This window comes from Triplophysa rosa, linkage group LG4 (assembly GCF_024868665.1).
Source record: "Triplophysa rosa linkage group LG4, Trosa_1v2, whole genome shotgun sequence".
In the NCBI taxonomy this organism is placed as follows: Eukaryota; Metazoa; Chordata; class Actinopteri; order Cypriniformes; family Nemacheilidae; genus Triplophysa; species Triplophysa rosa.
Window position 1 is genome coordinate 24,773,357 of NC_079893.1, and position 18,833 is coordinate 24,792,189.

General features: G+C 41.1%; 2 protein-coding genes across 2 annotated transcripts in view; one reads left to right on the top strand and one right to left on the bottom strand.

Moving 5' to 3' along the window:
• ctnna2 (catenin (cadherin-associated protein), alpha 2) overlaps positions 1-18,833 on the bottom strand; it is a 436,402-nt gene that overhangs the window by 119,928 nt on the left and 297,641 nt on the right. The window lies entirely within an intron of this gene.
• lrrtm1 (leucine rich repeat transmembrane neuronal 1) lies at positions 11,370-16,137 on the top strand. The gene is made up of 2 exons (XM_057332820.1): positions 11,370-12,198; positions 12,313-16,137. Exon 2 carries the CDS (start codon positions 12,470-12,472, stop codon positions 14,042-14,044), a length of 1,575 nt encoding a protein of 524 aa, XP_057188803.1. The 5' UTR covers positions 11,370-12,198; positions 12,313-12,469; the 3' UTR covers positions 14,045-16,137.

Here is an 18,833-nt window from a genome sequence, read left to right on the forward strand (position 1 = left end):
ACATGGCTAAGATGGTCCACTAGCTAGACCACAAAAAAAAGCTCGACTGGACCCCAAATAGCAACATTGGCTTAGAGAAAATAACAAACCTGTTTGTCCCACCAATGGAAGACAGGGAGTGTTTGAGTTTTATTTGGAGACATTCGTGTTATTTTTAGTGGCACAAAAATGAAACACTTCACAAGTGACATACTAAAATCTGTCTGTGATATTGTGTCCCAACTAAACATTTCTGAACATTTGACAGGCACTGGGAAAATATTTGGTTTTGGCTGCGGAGTACATTCACAGTTACACTGGATATCATACTGTATTCTGTAATCTCAAGTGCTTTTCCAGTCAACTGGACATGTTTCCTAGATGTTTATTCACTTGTAGCATTAAGCTTTACACACACAAGATCAGCCGTGAGTAGATCCTTTGAATGTTTTAGAGAATTGGCAGGAAAAAAACGAAAGGATTTTGTTTTGGTCCCAGCCGACTGTTCCAGGTTCCATAAGCCAAGTTATGCTTTTCATAAGCTTGATTACAAACAAATCCACATGGTTTCCAGAACGATGATTCAGCTATGACAAAAAGAACATGAACCTCACTCAAACACACCAGGGTAGAAAAGCAGCCTGGGTGTTCAAAGAAAGAAAAACAAGGCCATCAAAAAAAAGAAAAAAGATTTTATTACAGATAAGATTGACTTATTTGACCCTGAATGCCGGCACGACACGGCCATCTGTGATGCACTGCGTGTCCATGAAATGTATTAATCGAGATTTTATCGATCAGTTTTGTTCAGTACAAAACCTCAAAGATGTCTCTAAATAAACAAACGTCCTTGTACCAAAATATTGAGGAGATGAACAAAAGTATGTTTAATATTCCAGTCTTTCATATTTCAACAATATGGGTGGCAAGCTCGGGTTCTGAAAGTTTCTGGCGAGCTGAATATTACAGCGGAGTGGTCCCACGGAGATTTTGAAAATGACTTTACAAGCATGTTTCATCCATTACGCTCAAAAGGATGTGCACTCTGCATTCTGAAAAGACTTTTATCCAAGATGAAATGGAAAGATTGTCTGGATTTTGTTTTTGTAGATGACTGATTTTACTTCTAATGTAGTCAGAAATGGGTGAAAGTGTATTTTGGTCAGATTGACCACATATATTTATGAAAACAGATTAAAAATATATTTTAAAAAAACATGATTGTTTCAATAGAAAACATGTCATCAGAGGAAAGAACATGTCAAACCAGGTGAAGAGGTTTAGGAATGCAATCCAGTATTTTCTGGTTTCTAGGTTCCAATCCTACTTTAGAAAACACACATTATAAAAACAAAAAATAAAAGCATAGTCAATTCTGCCAAATGTAAATGTTTCGAACTGCAGTCATGCAGCAGAAACTCGAGTCAGTGCAAAAGCCTGACCTGCGCCCCCCCAGTTAAAGTGAAACGTGTGCTACTCGGACATGTTGCAGATGCACAATGTGTGAAACAGGCCTAATCCGGCTGGCTAGATGGCTAGACCGAGCTGATAAAATCAGCACCAAACACGTCTCCATGGAGATCCACAGGCACCATCTGAGCGCCAATGCAGCAGCTGGAGGATAGATGAACAGCAGTCGCAACCGCCGTGCACGGACAGCCTCAGAAAGACCAGCAGCCCTCGGTATACCCACTTCCTGGACCCTTAACAACAGCTAATAAGTGATTGGCTTGAGATTGCACAACTCATCACATGAAGCCATCTGAGCTGCGCATAAACACGATAATCAGTATGAGCTGAAAAATATTAAAATATAGTTCTGTTTGTGAATGTATAGCTAATGTGCTATTGAGTACCTTAGAAAAACTATCAACTATCATCGTGTTATATAGAGTGGAAAGTGAAACGTTTATTCTCATCCACCAAGTGAACGGTTTAAAAAAACGGTCCTTGTTTCCGGAAACTTCGACAAGTCATCCAATCAGATTAGAGCTCGCCAGATTGAAAAAGTGCAAAATGCATCAGACAAAGTACAAAGACTGTACAAAAACGACTGAAGCTAAGATTAGATCAGATTCAAATCCACCTCTCCGACATGAGATCTACGTAATGTTATTTAATTATACCACTAGGCCAAGGCTCCATCAGGAATTCAAAGGTTTGCTGACTGGAGCTCGTAGAGGCCTTGAAATCAACTTTAAGAGTCTTCTACTTCTCGTTGAGACGGTGAGTCGAGAGGGCTGAATCAAGTTGCCTTCAAAAAGCAGAGCAATAATTGACTTTGATTTCCTCGTAAGAGAAAGCCGAGCGTCTAATTACGAGTTCGAAAAAGTCAGGACGAACGTAAATATTCATTTAAATGCTCTCCTTGTCACTCTCGGTGAGAAAAGGAGAAAAGCTTGCTCTCTCTCACTGTCTTCCGTTCCAAAGCAATGTGCTAAGAGGTGCCCGGACCGTTTCGGCATCCGTCAATGAATGCACACTTATTAACCGTGGCCTCACCGAAGAGCTGATGGGTATTAAGGATACATGCAATTATGCTTTACATTCTAAGCAAAGTGAGGGATGTTAGGAGTCGGTATAATTAGTTACCTAGTTACAGCCCTTACGTCAGGAGGATGCCTAAAGTACCGTGGCTTAAAATACCACTTTGGTACGCAACAAACCAAGGGTCTCTTCTATGGGGGGGTCAATGTCTTATCTAACATCAGAAATGCATGTTGCATTTTCTTTAAATCTCTTGAAAACTGCTCAGTGTGTGTAAAATAAATGCTGAGTATCTTCCCGTATCGCACACATCTCTCCCTCCCACTAGGTTCCACTCATGTTCCGTGACTCTATGTGGCTTTCAGGACTGAATGATCCACGTGCCCGCTATGACATCAAACGACAGCCACGCAAGACAAAAGGCAAACAAAACCGTTAGCTGAAAGGAAATTGTGCATTGTCTATAAAGTTTTCCCTACGTGCTGGAAAGGTTGAGAGGGCACAGTAACAATCCAGTCTACCCGAGCTCAGCCTAAGTACTCTGGACCTAGTAGGTGGATTTGACTCGCAATAAAAGCCTGATGGTAACCATGACAACAGGATGACAAGAAATACTGTCACATGCTAAGACTGTATGTTGTAAAAGATGTGTTTGTTTGGCACGGAACGAGCGCGGACGATGGCTTTGCAGTAATTAAAGTGACTGGCTCATGCGAGATATGGTGCCTGTTTTCCACAAAACACACAGACGTGCCTGAAATGCCACAAAACAACCAGTTTCCCATTTATAATGTCAACATATGTAGTGTAACTTAAAGGATTAAAGCTGATTAGAGCGTGTTATTGTTGGCTCACCTTGCAGTGCTAACAGACACATAACTGTCAATGTTTTGTTACGCTCATTTTTGTTGTACATGTCAACCTCAATGCACAGAAAAAAATTAAGACATCACATTTCCATAAGGAGTGCATCTCAGCACAAGACTGCTGTAAGATACTGTACTGTAACATACCGCATGCATTTCAAAAGGCTACTGAGATCCGCTTCTAAAGATTTACAAGTACAATGCCATATGTCCATTACATCCATTAATTATTAACACATTGTTTTTGTTATGCTATTTAATACACTGTGTCTTTTTTAGTTGATTTTGTGTTAAATAAATAAAAGGGACAACACAAGTTGAGTTTAAAGTAACACAAAATGTGTTGCACCAGAAATAACACAGAGCTGTGAAATATCAATCAAACTGCAGTTGGGTTGTTTTGATTAAGTAATAATAACTCAACATACAGTGTACCTGTTTCATATACTGTTGCAGTAGAAACTGGCAGTATAAACCAACTGAAGCTGAAAGTGTTCTAAAAATGTATTGTGGTCCAGTATGGGACATTATAATGCAATGTGCAAGCTGACCAACACGGACGGGGGAAAATACTTTCATTAATTATTCACAATTATTCTACATTTAATTATCATCCTTACCAGCTGATCAGAAACCCACTGAAGCAAACCCTCAAGCAATCACCGATGCAGGCAGCATCCAGCCTTCCCAGCATGGCACTGCATCTCATCGCATTTATTACCATTATAGCGTCCAATGTGTCTAATACTGGCCTGGAGAACCATGAATGGACCAAACACACGCTTCTCCGGTTCTTCTATTTACTTTAATTCGCTCCCAGCTAGAAACCCAAGGACTATCTATCCACTTGAGAGGAATGAGTCTAAACGACGCATATACTGTATGTGCAGAAACATACTGTGCATCACGCGTGTCCGAGCCTGTAAAGATGAAGTTTTATTGATTTTCCCATTCAGGGGCGACTGGGAGATGCTTATATGAACACATAAAGTACTGCACGTTCTCCAGGGATCAGGTTGGATTCTCTGACACAGGCGCACACACCTGAGTGGCTTACACCACTTGAGGGAGATGTCGATGAAGTCCACTCATGCTCCGGTGAGCGGTGATTTGTGCGTGTTGCTTCTGTCCGCTGCTAGCTGCAGTTGATTTGTGCATGCGTGCGTTTGCTGTTGGCCGGGCTGTGACACTTATCGCAGGACAGAGCTGTTTTTACTGCCACAGCACTAGTTTGGTGAGCTCTTGTTTGAGCTCACAACAGTGATTAGAGGTTACCTGAGAAACAGACTTCCTTCACTGTTCAGCAAAACACAAACATATTTTTACTACAGCGTGACACACTTTTTTTGTGTTGCAACCCCATCATCATTCTCTCTTTTCCCTTCCTTATTCTGTTCTTTCTTTCTTTCTTTCTTTCTTTCTTTCTTTCTTTCTTTCTTTCTTTCTTTCTTTCTTTCTTTCTTTCTTTCTTTCTTTCTTTCTTTCTTTCCTTCCTTCCATCCATCCACCCCTCTTTCTTTCTTTCTTTCTTTCTTTCTTTCTTTCTTTCTTTCTTTCTTTCTTTCTTTCTTTCTTTCTTTCTTTCTTTCTTTCTTTCTTTCTTTCTTTCTTTCTTTCTTTCTTTCTTTCTTTCCTTCCTTCCTTCCTTCCTTCCTTCCTTCCTTCCATCCATCCATCCATCCATCCATCTACCCCTCTTTCTTTATTTCTTTCTTTCCTTCCTTCCATCCATCCATCCACCCATCCCTCTTTTGTTCTTTCTTTCCTTCCATCCGTCCACCCCTCTTTCGTTCATTCTTTCTTTCTTTCCATCCACCCCTCTTTCTTTCTTTCTTTCTTTCTTTCTTTCTTTCTTTCTTTCTTTCTTTCTTTCTTTCTTTCTTTCTTTCTTTCCATCCATCCATCAATCCACCCCTTTCTTCCTTCCTTCCTTCCTTCCTTCCTTCCTTCCTTCCTTCCATACATCATCTTTGTTTTTATTTCCCCCTCCAATTTCCTTCATTTTACATTCTTTTTTATTTTTCCATCATGTTCTATCCTTTACCCTTCCATATTTCTTTTCTTCGCCATTTTCCACTTTTCATTCCTTCCTTCCTTCTTTCCTTTTCCTTCTTCTGTTATGTCTTCCTTTCCTTCATTTTCATTTTTCTTTCTTTTCTCTTCACTTCCGCTGGCTCTGCACAATGGGATCAGCTGTCTGGTGGAAGCTCTGACTCGTGGTAGCAGCGGTGCCCTCTCTCTCTCTCTCCTCTCCAGACATCAGAAGCCTCACACAGGCCCAATCCTTCATCATCATCCCTCCACATTATCTCAGTAGAAGGCCAATTAGACATTAACCACATCATGCACCAAGAGACCCTTCTCTTTAGCCACCGCTATAGGCTCAATAGCACACTTCAAGAGATCTTCTTTAATATGAAATGCTGTTAATTGTCAGGCGACATGAAAACCAGCCCAATGGCATGAACTTGGTTATGTGACAAGTCCCAGCAACAGTGTCATCTGAAGACAGAGAGAAAAACAACATTGACAATGCCAGACAGAACCCGGGACATGATGTATCAAAGCATGATTCAACGGATGATTCATGAGCGGGATTATGGGAAGGCATGACAGCAACTGACGGTATGACAAACTGCATTGTGACGGTAATGATGGGCGAAATAGCCTGTTTGAACATGGAGCTTATGGGGTCTCACGGGCCTGCAAATCAAAGCATTACCCAATTGGGACGTGGTTGATTTTGCATGTTAATAAAGTGTCCGTCTAAAATACATTGTCACTGATAGGAGTTTGATCAGGGGGGTGATAGCTGAAGCCACCAGGGAAATGTCTTATTTTGGTTTCAAGCTGTCAATGGCTCTTCATGCTTGTCTTGTTTGTACACCGAGGCTTATTAAGACGGATTGAGATGGGATTCATTCAAAATGTTCAATAAAACATGCCCAGACTGGAGGGCAGATCTTTTGCCAGACCAAATAATCCTCTAATCTAATGTCACAATCAAACAGCATGTGAAATAGTCACAGATCTGTAGATTTGTTTCAAAAAGAAGCAGGAAAAGATACAATTGTGTAAGAATACACAAAACAAAACATTTACTGTAAGAATCAGAAAATGAAAAAAATAAAGTTTATGCCCAAATAGAAAAAATATATTTATGAAATTTAAAATGTAAAATGTAAAGCTATATACTAGTATAGTTCAGACATTTCAGATTTAGATAAATGTGCAATTTTTTAACTACTGCAGTGTTTTAACAACTGACTTTGGTATCTTGGCAGATCTAAGCCCGCCTGTTGAGATCTCATCTGAATCTCTTACTGAAGCTCTTTTCCCAAAAGAAACATCTGAGAAACAAGATAACTCTAAAGACTCACTATTTAAACCCACTGCTGTTTAGGAGAAATAAATTAGAAAAATAAATATTGCATAATTTTTCTTTTCTATGTAATGGCACGGCCAATCTTTCTCAAGCAAAAATCTATTTATGGTTTCCTTTTTAACATCTAAATAAATAAAAAAACAAGAAGCCACTGAAAAAGAAATGAAGCCAAACATCTAAATAGTGCAGCAAACCAAAAGTTACAAAATACACCAATGCATTACAAAAAAAACCTGATCTTAACAATAACAAGGGTGTTTTTAAAATCGGTACAATTGAATGATTTGGCTTTGCAGAAAAAGGGCTACACAATTTCATCACACCAAAGTACCTTTGGTCAAGATGCCTCAGCTGTGACCCACCTAAAGAACCTCTCACAGGAGATGGAGTTGCTTAAAGCAGTGGTTCTCAAACTTTTTCGTTGTAAGGCCCCCTTTGTGTAGCGTGCATCGCTTTGTGGCCCCCCAAATAAAGACTTATAATCTTAAATTTAACATTTTTATTTAAACAAAACCTATTCGGTTATACAATGCTGAAACATCAATTCTTTTGTCTGGTGGTCTTATTTTTCTGATGTTTGATTGCATAAAATCTATGATCAATTTCTATTTCTTCAAAATCTGTGGCCCCCCCTGGATCCATCTCGGGGCTCCCCCAGGGGCCACGGCCACCAGATTGAGAACTACTGGCTTAGAGAACCGAATCAATATGACTCTAGCCACAGGGCAGGACAGACTAGCTGTGCAGCAAAACATCCTTTAAACAAGATGCATTTACTTAAGAAAAATAACCTAAGATATTAAGAAAACAAGGTAGAAGTGAGGTAAGAGAAACTGCACCGGTGAATAGGCTTTTGCTTGTTTTAAACATACACCTCACTGGACAAGGTTAGACTTCTCTAAAAAATATATATCTCATGACATTTTGTATTTTGCCTTTTGAAGAAAATGTCTTTTGATGTTTGAGTTCTGCCAGCGCACATTCCGAACAGGCTTAGCAACAAGTGTCTTGAGCTATGGACAAAGAAGGAGGTGAGAAGAGAGAAACAGAGGGAGATCGAGAGACGTGTGATTATTTCCCACACTGTTATGTTCTGACAACTCAAAAGTACCCCACTTGTATTAATGAGTTCCAGAACCATTACACCAGACCAATGGGCAAAGAAAAGGGCCATTTGAGAATACTCGTTGCCTCCACTAAGACTTTTACATTCCTTTGATGACTCATATTGTGTCCAAATGGCCCACTGAGAGAAGTGACTCTCATATTTTTGTCTGAGACTAGCCCTATGGTTTATTTGAGGGTTTGGGTGGAAGTCATCCCCTGAAGGAAATGTGTGGCTTCTGTGCCCCAGCAGTCTATTATCCATGGAGAAACAAAAAAGACCAGACATTTCAAGGAAAAGCTTCCCCTGGACCTGAGTAGTAGAGACGCAGGTCTGCATGCAAAACTGTACCTGTGGCATGACTCGGGCAGGAAGGGAGAACTTACTGACAGGACTGCTAATCCAGAGCAGAGCATTTTATTGAACACATCCTGAACCGCTGTGCTCTGCCTGGCAGGAGCGGCCATTTTAAATCTCATCAGGTCCGGGACAGAGCAGGTCTCCATTATAATAGCAGGGGAGCACATTACACGGGCAAAATCTACAGCAGGTGTAAGACAGGTTTACAGGCTAAGCTCCACATGTACAGCAAAGTGGAAACTGTGGTTAAACACTTAACAATGCAGAACATATTAAAAGGGAACATAATGGGATATTGATTAGGTGCGTTGTACATAAACAGAATGCAGATTTATTTCATGGTCTTGCCATCTTGGTTCTGTTCATTTTTCTGGGAGTACTGGGGTGGGCATTCATACAGTATACTGAATAGCCTTAAAGGGACAGTTCACCCAAAATGTAAAAATAATATTTTATTGTTCATGCAACCTTTATAACTTTCGTTCTTTTGTAGAACATAAAATTGGACTTCCAATGTAATGACACACAACCACTTTTTCTCGAAGTATCTTCCTTTGTGTTACACAGAAGAAAGAGTCATATACAATCTTTGAACAACACCAATAAATAAATGATAAATGATGACTGAATTCTTATTGTTGAGTGAACTATCCCTTTAACTACACATACTTACAGTATCTACTTAACTATATCAATACGTATACTGTATCAGCATCCACAGCAATGGACGATAATTATATATTTATTCAAAGTTTGCACGCTGATTTTTTAAAACTTTATAGTTATCTAAAACAATACAGTCATGGTCAATACGGGCAGTGGTCAAATATGGTATACTGTATTTATGGTCAACGGTCCTGTACATTAAGAATTAAGACGCTGGAACCCTCACAGTAACCCTTGTAAATATATGATATAACATTTAGAATAGAATAAAATATGATGTAATATATAATATAATATAATGTAACGTAAGCTCCTCAGCCATTAGCAGTGACTAAAAATATATTCTTAAGATGATCTCTGTTCTATGTTCACTTTAGCCAAAGTGCTTTAAAGTCAGTATAAGGGATGGTCGGAAATCTCACATCTTCTGTTCGCTGTGTCAAGTCATTACTGGGCAGCAAGTCATTAGCTGATGGTGCACCCATTTATTACAACTAAAGAGCGATGGGCAAGGTGGAGGAGAGACAGATCAGACTTTAAGATGGCCACGGTCATATGCTTTTTTTCTGCCTGTAGGACTCAACACATCCATTTCTCTGTCAAATCTTTGCTGAGCATTTAGGGTGTGAAAGTAGTAATACATTTCAGGCTCCATATATTGAAACAGCAGAGAAATGCTGCTATTTTATACTATCATCCAGAGAATAGAAAGCGAATTTGAACTGTGCTGTGGAAAGATCGCTTCAAAGAATGGGGTAAATGCTAAAAATAGTTGGCATGGAATACCATCTTGTCAGCTTCTAAAATGTGTTGATGAGGCTGTCCCAATACCACCACTTACTTCTCTGCAGTGTTTAGCAAAAAGCTTACAGTACATACTGGGTTTCTTCTCAAGACGTAGGAGTTCATGTTTTAAATGAAGGTAATCCAAACAGATACTGTTGTCCTTTGCCAATTAGGGGACTAAGAAGTCTGTATGTGTCATATTTTCACTACAAAATTAATTCACATTTCACAGTGTGCCGAGCAAAGGAAAAGACTGATCTTAAAATTATGGCAGCCATCAGAAAGGAGGCAAACCAACAGACGCATGCTAGCTTCATGTACGGGATCGTCACAGCTCATTGTCCTTGAAAATTAATCGAAATGAAATGACAAGCCCGGGGACTGCAATCCACGGAGCACTGCAACAAGGCTCCTGAGTGGAATATTTATGTAAGCCTGGCTAAGTGGCAACAGATGATATCTGTATTCCAACTGGATGGCGCGACTTGAAATGGCTGTGATAAACAAGCCCGGGCAGAAAGCATTATGAAATGTAAATTTGCTAGTTTAGGTTTGTGATTTTATTATTATCTTTTTCTTTCCAGAGCAGAGCCAGTGAGGGCGGGGTTGGGCGTGAGGGGGAGGAGAGGGGAGTCGCCTCGCTGTGGACTGTGTCCGAGTGTACATGTACCAACTAAATGCAATGACATATGGCGATGACGCTATTGCCATGTTTACTTGGTCAAGCTCATTTTTCAACAAGCTAACGATCTGAAAAGGCAATGCTTACAGTACAATGCCATTCTGAACACACTCATGTGGTCAAATTGAAACACATTCATCTTGCAGAGAGGCTGTGTCAGTGGTGTTACGGGGGAACACAACTAGCCATCAAAACTCACATGAAAATTAACATAACATAACATACCATAACATAACATAACATAACAACATAACATAACATAACATAACATAACATAACATAACAACAAAATAACAACATATAACATAACATAACATAACATAACACAGTCACCTGAAAGCTGAATAATAAACTTTCTATTGATGTATGGGTTGATATGATAGGACAATATCCGGCAGAGAAATAACTGTTTAAAACTCTGGAATCTGAGGGTGCAAAAAAATCAAAATATTGAGAAAATTGCCTTTGAAGTTGTTAATCAGAGGCGTTGTAGCAGGCCATCCACTCGCAAAAATAAAGGTTTTATATATTTAGGGCAGGAAATTTACAAAATATCTTCATGGAACATGATCTAAACGTAATATCCTAATAATGTTTGGCATAAAAGAAAAATCTATAATTTTGACCCATTCAATGCATTTTTTGGCTTTTACTAAAAATGTTCCCGTGCTACTTATATTAATATACAATGAAATGCTTTATCACATCAAAGCCACAGGGAACTGACACACATATACAACACAACTTCAGTCAGTAGAAGGATATTAATCTGCAATAAGCAAACCATGTACTAATAACAGAAGATGCTAGCAGATACATGGCGTGTTTCAGTTCATTTAAAAGAAGAAGGAGATGGGAGGGTAATGATTGTGTGCCTCATTTAAACTCTAGTTTAAGCCCAGCCTCTCTTAAATATAAAACTGTCTCAGCCACAGAGAGAGAGAGAGAGAGAGAGAGAGAGAGAGAGAGCATTGAAGAAAAAAGGGTGAGCAGAAGTGCAGCAGGAGGAGGTGGGGGGGAGAGAGAGAGAGAGAGAGAGAGAGAGAGAGAGAGAGAGAGAGAGAGAGACTGGGCTGAATTGTGAGTGGCTTACGACACTCAGTGAACAGAAGGTGTTTCTGCATGCACTGCCAGTGCACTAGTCTACTGCAAGGGATAAAGCATCTCTCTCCACCCAGTACACCGCGCCTGCCTTCAGCCTCAGCAACTACAGCCTCCGCAGCCCCCAGGAAATGAGCTTAACACAGATGAGAACAAGATGAAGATTTGAGTCTTACTACAAACCCTCTCACCAGTGATTTTTGGATATCATTATTACACGAACAATTCAGCAAACAGAAAAAGACAGCTGTATGATGCAGATCAAACAGCTTTTGCATGTGCATAATTGTCAAGAAACTAAGAAAATGGCAATGAGCTTTGCTCCACGTACGTTGCGCAATTCGACGATCGCTATAGGTTATGGATGGTGATTTGCGTCGACAGATTGGGAGTCATTGATGAGAAGGGAGGAAAGAGAGTGAGAGTCAGTTCGGAGTGGATTATTCCCTCCTCCGTGAGCGTTTCCCCCCGCTCGTCTCTCTCACAGATCCGCGGCGCAGCAGTCGATACAGAGAACCGGAGGAGAGTGGACAGTGCTCATACATGCAGCCCGGGAAACTTGCACTTCCTACCAGCCTGCTGAATGCCGCTTGGATTCGTTATCTTTTTGGCTCTTTCACATGAGGAGAACTAAGACATTGTAAGTCTGCCAGGATCTGGTGTCCGATGAAAAGGAGGGGGGGCTGAATTTGTACCACACTGGGGTCTTTTTTAGTTTCGCACATAATTAGTGTCGGCACAAAGGGATCAACTGAATAGAGGTTGTCAGCCTCTGCACGGGGTGAGTAGGAATTCTTTCATGTGAGATTGTTTCACGAGGGGCACTTTTTTACATGCCCGTCTCTCTTTTCACCGAGCAAAGTGACTTGCTGTTTATTTCTGTCGTTCTTTTCAGTGGGGCAGGATTTCTTGATTCTTTAAGTAACCACGTCTATAGAAATACATTTCGATTAAAAGACATTTCACCGGGGAGAATACAAATACTAAACTCCAAAATGACACAAATGTGAAAGATTCAATGGACTTTTTCTCTACGACACTGCAGGATATTCATGCTAATGGATTTCCTCCTAATTGGTCTGTACCTAAAGTGGCCGCTAAGGAAGCCCCCTGGGCTGATACTGTGCTCCTTGGGCATTGTTCTGAAAATAGTCCCCTTGGTGGGGGGGAGCTGTCCGAGGCTGTGCCGATGCGACAACAAGCTGTTGTATTGCGAGGGGCTCAACCTAACCGACATCCCTCAAAACCTTAGCAGCGCCATTGGTTTGTCCCTGCGTGAAAATAACATCTCTGAGTTACGGGAGGGGGACTTTGTGGGCCTGTCGCAGCTCACCTGGCTCTATTTGGATCATAACAATATTGAGATTGTGGAGGAGAGCACCTTCGAGAGGCTGCGAAGGGTTAAAGAGTTGGACCTGAGCACCAACAGGATAGAAAGCCTTCCGAACGGGACCTTTCGACATCTGCCCAACCTACGAATATTGGATTTATCCTATAATAGACTTCAGTATTTGGAGCCAGACCTTTTCCATGGCCTTAGGAAGCTTACCAATTTACATTTGCGCTACAATGCCCTTAAATTAATCCCCGTGCGGATTTTCCAGGATTGCAGGAGCATGCAATTCCTGGATCTGGGTTACAACCAGCTGCAGAGCCTGGCACGCAATTCATTTGCTGGGCTCTTCAAGCTCACCGAGCTGCACTTGGAGCACAACGAGTTGGTAAAAGTCAATCTGGCCCACTTCCCCCGCCTCATCTCACTGAGGACCCTCTACATGCGGAACAATAAGGCCACTATTGTGGTCAACACCCTTGACTGGACCTGGGACCACCTGGAGAAGATTGACTTCTCCAACAATGAGATTGAGTACATTGAGCCACATGTGTTTGAGAGTGTACCCAACCTTAAGACTCTTATGTTGGACTCCAATAAACTGACCTACATAGATCAGAGGATCTTGGAATCCTGGACATCCCTGAGCAGCATCACCCTGTCGGGGAATGACTGGGAATGCAGCAGGAACGTCTGTGCCTTGGCTTCCTGGCTTAGCAATTTCCAGGGACAACGTGACAATGGCCTGTTGTGTGCCAACCCAGACATTGCGCAGGGCGAGGACATTCTGGATGCCGTCTATGCTTTCCAGTTATGCGAGGACAACGTGGACGCGACCACACAGACCTTCACCGCCACCAGAAACCGGGCCAGAGGTTTCATATTCGATGGCCCAACAAAGAACCCGTACGAGCTGCAGGATGTGGAGGGAGGCGAGGTGGTGACCAACTCCTTGACAGTAACGGTGTCCACTGATGACCTGGAGAGCACCATGCAGATTCACAAGGTGGTGACGGGCACCATGGCCCTAATTTTCTCCTTCCTGATAATAGTCCTCATGCTCTACGTGTCCTGGAAATGTTTCCCGGCAGGCGTGAGGCAGTTGAGGCAGTGCTTTACCAGCCAGCGTCGCAAGCAGAAACAAAAGCAGACCATGCAGCAGATGGCTACTACGTCTGCGTCCGAGTACTACGTTGACTATAAACCCAACAATATTGAGGGGGCACTTGTCATCATCAACGAGTACGGTTCTTGCACGTGCCAGCAGCAGGCATCGCGGGAGTGTGAGGTGTGATGCTCGCCCATCTTGATTTCAATGCTTTCGGTGTATTGACGGATACTCTGCACCTCATTTCGCTGCTCTCAGGAGGAAGCTACATGTTTGGAGTGCAGAAAACAGGGATTTAGTGCTGACTGCAACATCTTCAACCTGTGTACTTGATGCAAAAGATGTGGAATAATTACGCTGACCTGTCCTGGCTTTTCTTGTGAAGAGTGGATATTTGAGCTTTAATGTGTCTTTCTACTTCAGGATATTCTAGAACCCTCTAAAGCTATCGAGGACATATTTTTACTGTGGTACAGACACACGGACAAATGAAATTGGAGAGGAAAACAACAAAACAAACAAATAAACCTTAAAAAATATAAGATTCAATGTAAAATATGTTAAAAAGCAGAAATGCAAGAGTGGGAATATAAATGCAAGATGTTATCCTATTTCTTTTGTAAACTATGGAGAAAAAAAAAAGAGGAAAATACAAATGTTTAAATAAATGAATTGCTATTCACAGTGCTCCATTCTGCAGGTGAGTTTGATGACTGTTTTTTTGTTTGTTTGTTTGTCTGTGGTCACAAGGAAAGACGGTTAGTGAGCTCTGCTGCAGTATCGCAGGATGTAAATAAGCAGGACTGTGGGAAGCGCTTCACTTCATTTGAAATGTTAAACCTCAGTCTAAGATTCAGATTCGAGATCGAATCACTGTGCAAAGCTTGATTGCTGTGGCTGTCGCAGTTTCTCCTGCTTGTCCATATCCTGAATAGATTAAGCAAACCAGCTAAAACAAACCACGCTGATGCCATTTTGATATGATGCCGATAAAGTTAAACATTTGTCTGCTGTTCAAATAAACAAGACAAGGAGCGTCCTTAATTCCTTGCCTGCTTTTATGGATTTCATTTCAAAGCGCCTCAGCTGAGGGGTAAAAATCTGACTGAGAGGCCTTAAACATTTACATCAAATATACTTCAAACGGACGTGACGAAGAGTTTCAAAAGAGATCATTTGATAACCCCATTCTAGATGTTTACTTCATAGTGGATTTCTGTTTAAATGTTTAAATGTAATGTTGTTTTTTAAGATGCCCGTTGTTACTGCGTGACAGATCATCGTGATTGTTCGATTGTGTGCGTCCTGCATCAGAGGCTATAGCGCTGATGAAATAACAGGGCCGCCGAGAGAAGGTACAGACTGCTCCCTAGTGTTCACCACAGCAACGGAGAGAAAAGAGATACTGCAGCAAGCAGCCCTCGGATTTCTCTTACCCTCCCAGGCTTTATGTGTCCGTCTACACGCCTGTTGCTTGTCTATATGCAGTCTCTAAGATCAGCTCAGGTTAAGGATTACTGCCACAGCATAAAGCATTCAGTACTAAGAACAAAAGAGAGATGTCACTTTGCGTCGACTGCGTTGTTGTCTCTCTCAGTTTTGAACAACTGGCTGTTATTACAATTGACTTGTTCAGATAGCATATGGAAAATTGCCACTGTGAAGCTGATGTGCGCGTACCAACACTTTGATGGGGGTTTATGTGAACGTATGTGTGTGAGAGTGCATGTTTGTGTATGCATTTACATTTAAGTGTGTGTGTTCTTATGTTGTGGTTTGCTTCAACCAAGTGCATGTGTGAATTTCATTTGTCATGTATGACTGAGAAACGTCTTTAAAGGTACATTGTAAGACTGAGCAAGTATTTTTATAATCTGATCAACGATTTTAATATGGAATCCAAAGCCCCGCCCCTTTGATTCCTTTAATACGTGATATGAAACTGTTCTATTTTCAGCAGCACTGTATTCGATGCGTATATGAAGCTAACCCAAGCTAAACCAATGTATTCATACTGTTGTAAATGATACGCAATGTAACATGCTTCACCCATTTTCTTTTTTTACTCTTATTTTCTGTCAGGTAAAGACGTTATTATTCATAACGTCTATCTGGTCTGACACTCCTTGGACTACAGTCTTATTTTCTGCTGTTTTTTCCTTCCGCTGAATAGTATTGTTCATGCCATATTTTGAAGCCAGACCCTAAGTATGTACACTCCAATGTGTGGTTGGGTTTTTAATGAATCCTCTGGAGAGTATTAAAAAAACACAAAAAGATGTCTATTTGACTGAGTGACAGATTTATAGCATATCAACACAATGGTACAATGACTACCGACTGCATTGTTTTCTGCTCGGCCGACAAACACGGCAATTGTTGGTATTCATGATATCCCTCACGAAACAGGTGGTTGGATTCAGTCGTAAACAAAAACATGTCTTTCAATAACAATAGCTGTTAACCACACCAGCAGCGAGGCAAACAAGGGAAACAATAGAGACAGCTATTTGATTTCATTCATCGTTTCTTCTCTCTAGCACTCCATATTTAAAGTCCTCCAAACAAAGCATCCCTGTGACCTATTCTTAGCATTTCTAGCTTACTTTGTATACATATTACATGTTTGTTATTTTATCCCAAGGAAGCTGGCAGTCGCATCGAATTCCCTTCTCTATTAAATATGATTATTTTCCAAATATCTTCAAAAGGGAGTGAGTTATTTTTGAAGTGTCATGCGATCTGAATTTGTCTTTGTTCTCACGCTGCTTATAAACCCCTCGGCCCTCAGACTTCGAGCAGAATTACAGCTCTGACAATTAGCTCTAATAATTAATATTCGCATTGATGAAGCTCAAGACGGATCAATACGAGTAGGTGTTAGCCAATTACGCATTTTCCTGCTTCTGTTGCCTTTTTAGAAAACAATGAAAACAAAATAAAAATGTAAAGAGACAGCAAACGTTTCTGTCGATGGAACAATTGAGAGGGTGGGCGTTACGGTTTATTTATGCAAAAAGTCCTTTATTGATATTTTGGATAATTTGTATGGGGAACACTGGCTATATGCCCAGTACCATTAGGGGCAGGGGGGTGTAGATAACAACGGTGGTATAGACATGAATTCATGCAGTGAGAGGGATGAGCTCCTGGCTCTGTGGGATGTGTCAAATGGTGGGGGGAAAGACATTAGCTTTTGACCTTGTTAGTGTGTGTGTGTGTGTGTGTGTGTGTGTGTGTGTGTGTGTGTGTGTGTGTGTGAGAGAGAAGAGAGAGAGGGGGGCGGAGATTATGAAGATCAAGTGGGGTACTACAGGGTTCGACGCTGTGTTTTACATGTTTGTACAGCAGGGAATTGAGAGGGTCAATTCTGGTACAACGTAAGATCAAACACATAGCCAAGATACTGCGGACAGACAGCAGTAATCTCAAATCGCCCGTACATCCACGTGGGAAAAATAAAGATCGAATCATGTCTGTAAATCAAAATTGTCAACAGTCAGTGCACGCAATTACTAAAAAGTATGAGATAGAAAATAAAAATGGAACACGCCTACTGTCTTTTAGCAAGTCTCCATTTTTCCTTGTGGACAAATGCAAATGGCAATTGCATGTGTCACCTCAGTAGAGACAAGCTATGCTCGTTTTGCCAAGCCTCAATATGAGCTCAATCATTTCCTCATGAAATGCATCCAAGACCAAATGACCACAGCTGGTACTATTCATACTATAATAATCTTTTTCTGTCCATGTGCTGTCTAAAAAATTCAGAAGGAACCTTCTGAGACAAAATAAACTAAATTAACAACAGACCGCATTAATTTCCTTAGCTTTGAAAAAACATCTGCTGAACAACACTGTCTCTATAATACTGTTCTCAACAAGTTTAGAATCTAATCATCAACCATAATAACAGTTTCCTCAAGCATTTACTCAAACACAGAGTATTTACAGCGAAATACTATTGATGCTTGTGGTAAATTCTTAGAACTCCGGAAAAATGTTCACCGTTCACGGCAATGTTCCATTCAAAAAACAACATATATATACACTCACCTAAAGGATTATTAGGAACACCTGTTCAATTTCTCATTAATGCAATTATCTAATCAACCAATCACATGGCAGTTGCTTCAATGCATTTAGGGGTGTGGTCCTGGTCAAGACAATCTCCTGAACTCCAAACTGAATGTCAGAATGGGAAAGAAAGGTGATTTAAGCAATTTTGAGCGTGGCATGGTTGTTGGTGCCAGACGGGCCGGTCTGAGTATTTCACAATCTGCTCAGTTACTGGGATTTTCACGCACAACCATTTCTAGGGTTTACAAAGAATGGTGTGAAAAGGGAAAAACATCCAGTATGCGGCAGTCCTGTGGGCGAAAATGCCTTGTTGATGCTAGAGGTCAGAGGAGAATGGGCCGACTGATTCAAGCTGATAGAAGAGCAACTTTGACTGAAATAACCACTCGTTACAACCGAGGTATGCAGCAAAGCATTTGTGAAGCCACAACACGCACAACCTTGAGGCAGATGGGCTACAACAGCAGAAGACCCCACCGGGTACCACTCATCTCCACTACAAATAGGAAAAAGAGGCTACAATTTGCACGAGCTCACCAAAATTGGACAGTTGAAGACTGGAAAAATGTTGCCTGGTCTGATGAGTCTCGATTTCTGTTGAGACATTCAAATGGTAGAGTCAGAATTTGGCGTAAACAGAATGAGAACATGGATCCATCATGCCTTGTTACCACTGTGCAGGCTGGTGGTGGTGGTGTAATGGTGTGGGGGATGTTTTCTTGGCACACTTTAGGCCCCTTAGTGCCAATTGGGCATCGTTTAAATGCCACGGCCTACCTGAGCATTGTTTCTGACCATGTCCATCCCTTTATGACCACCATGTACCCATCCTCTAATGGCTACTTCCAGCAGGATAATGCACCATGTCACAAAGCTCGAATCATTTCAAATTGGT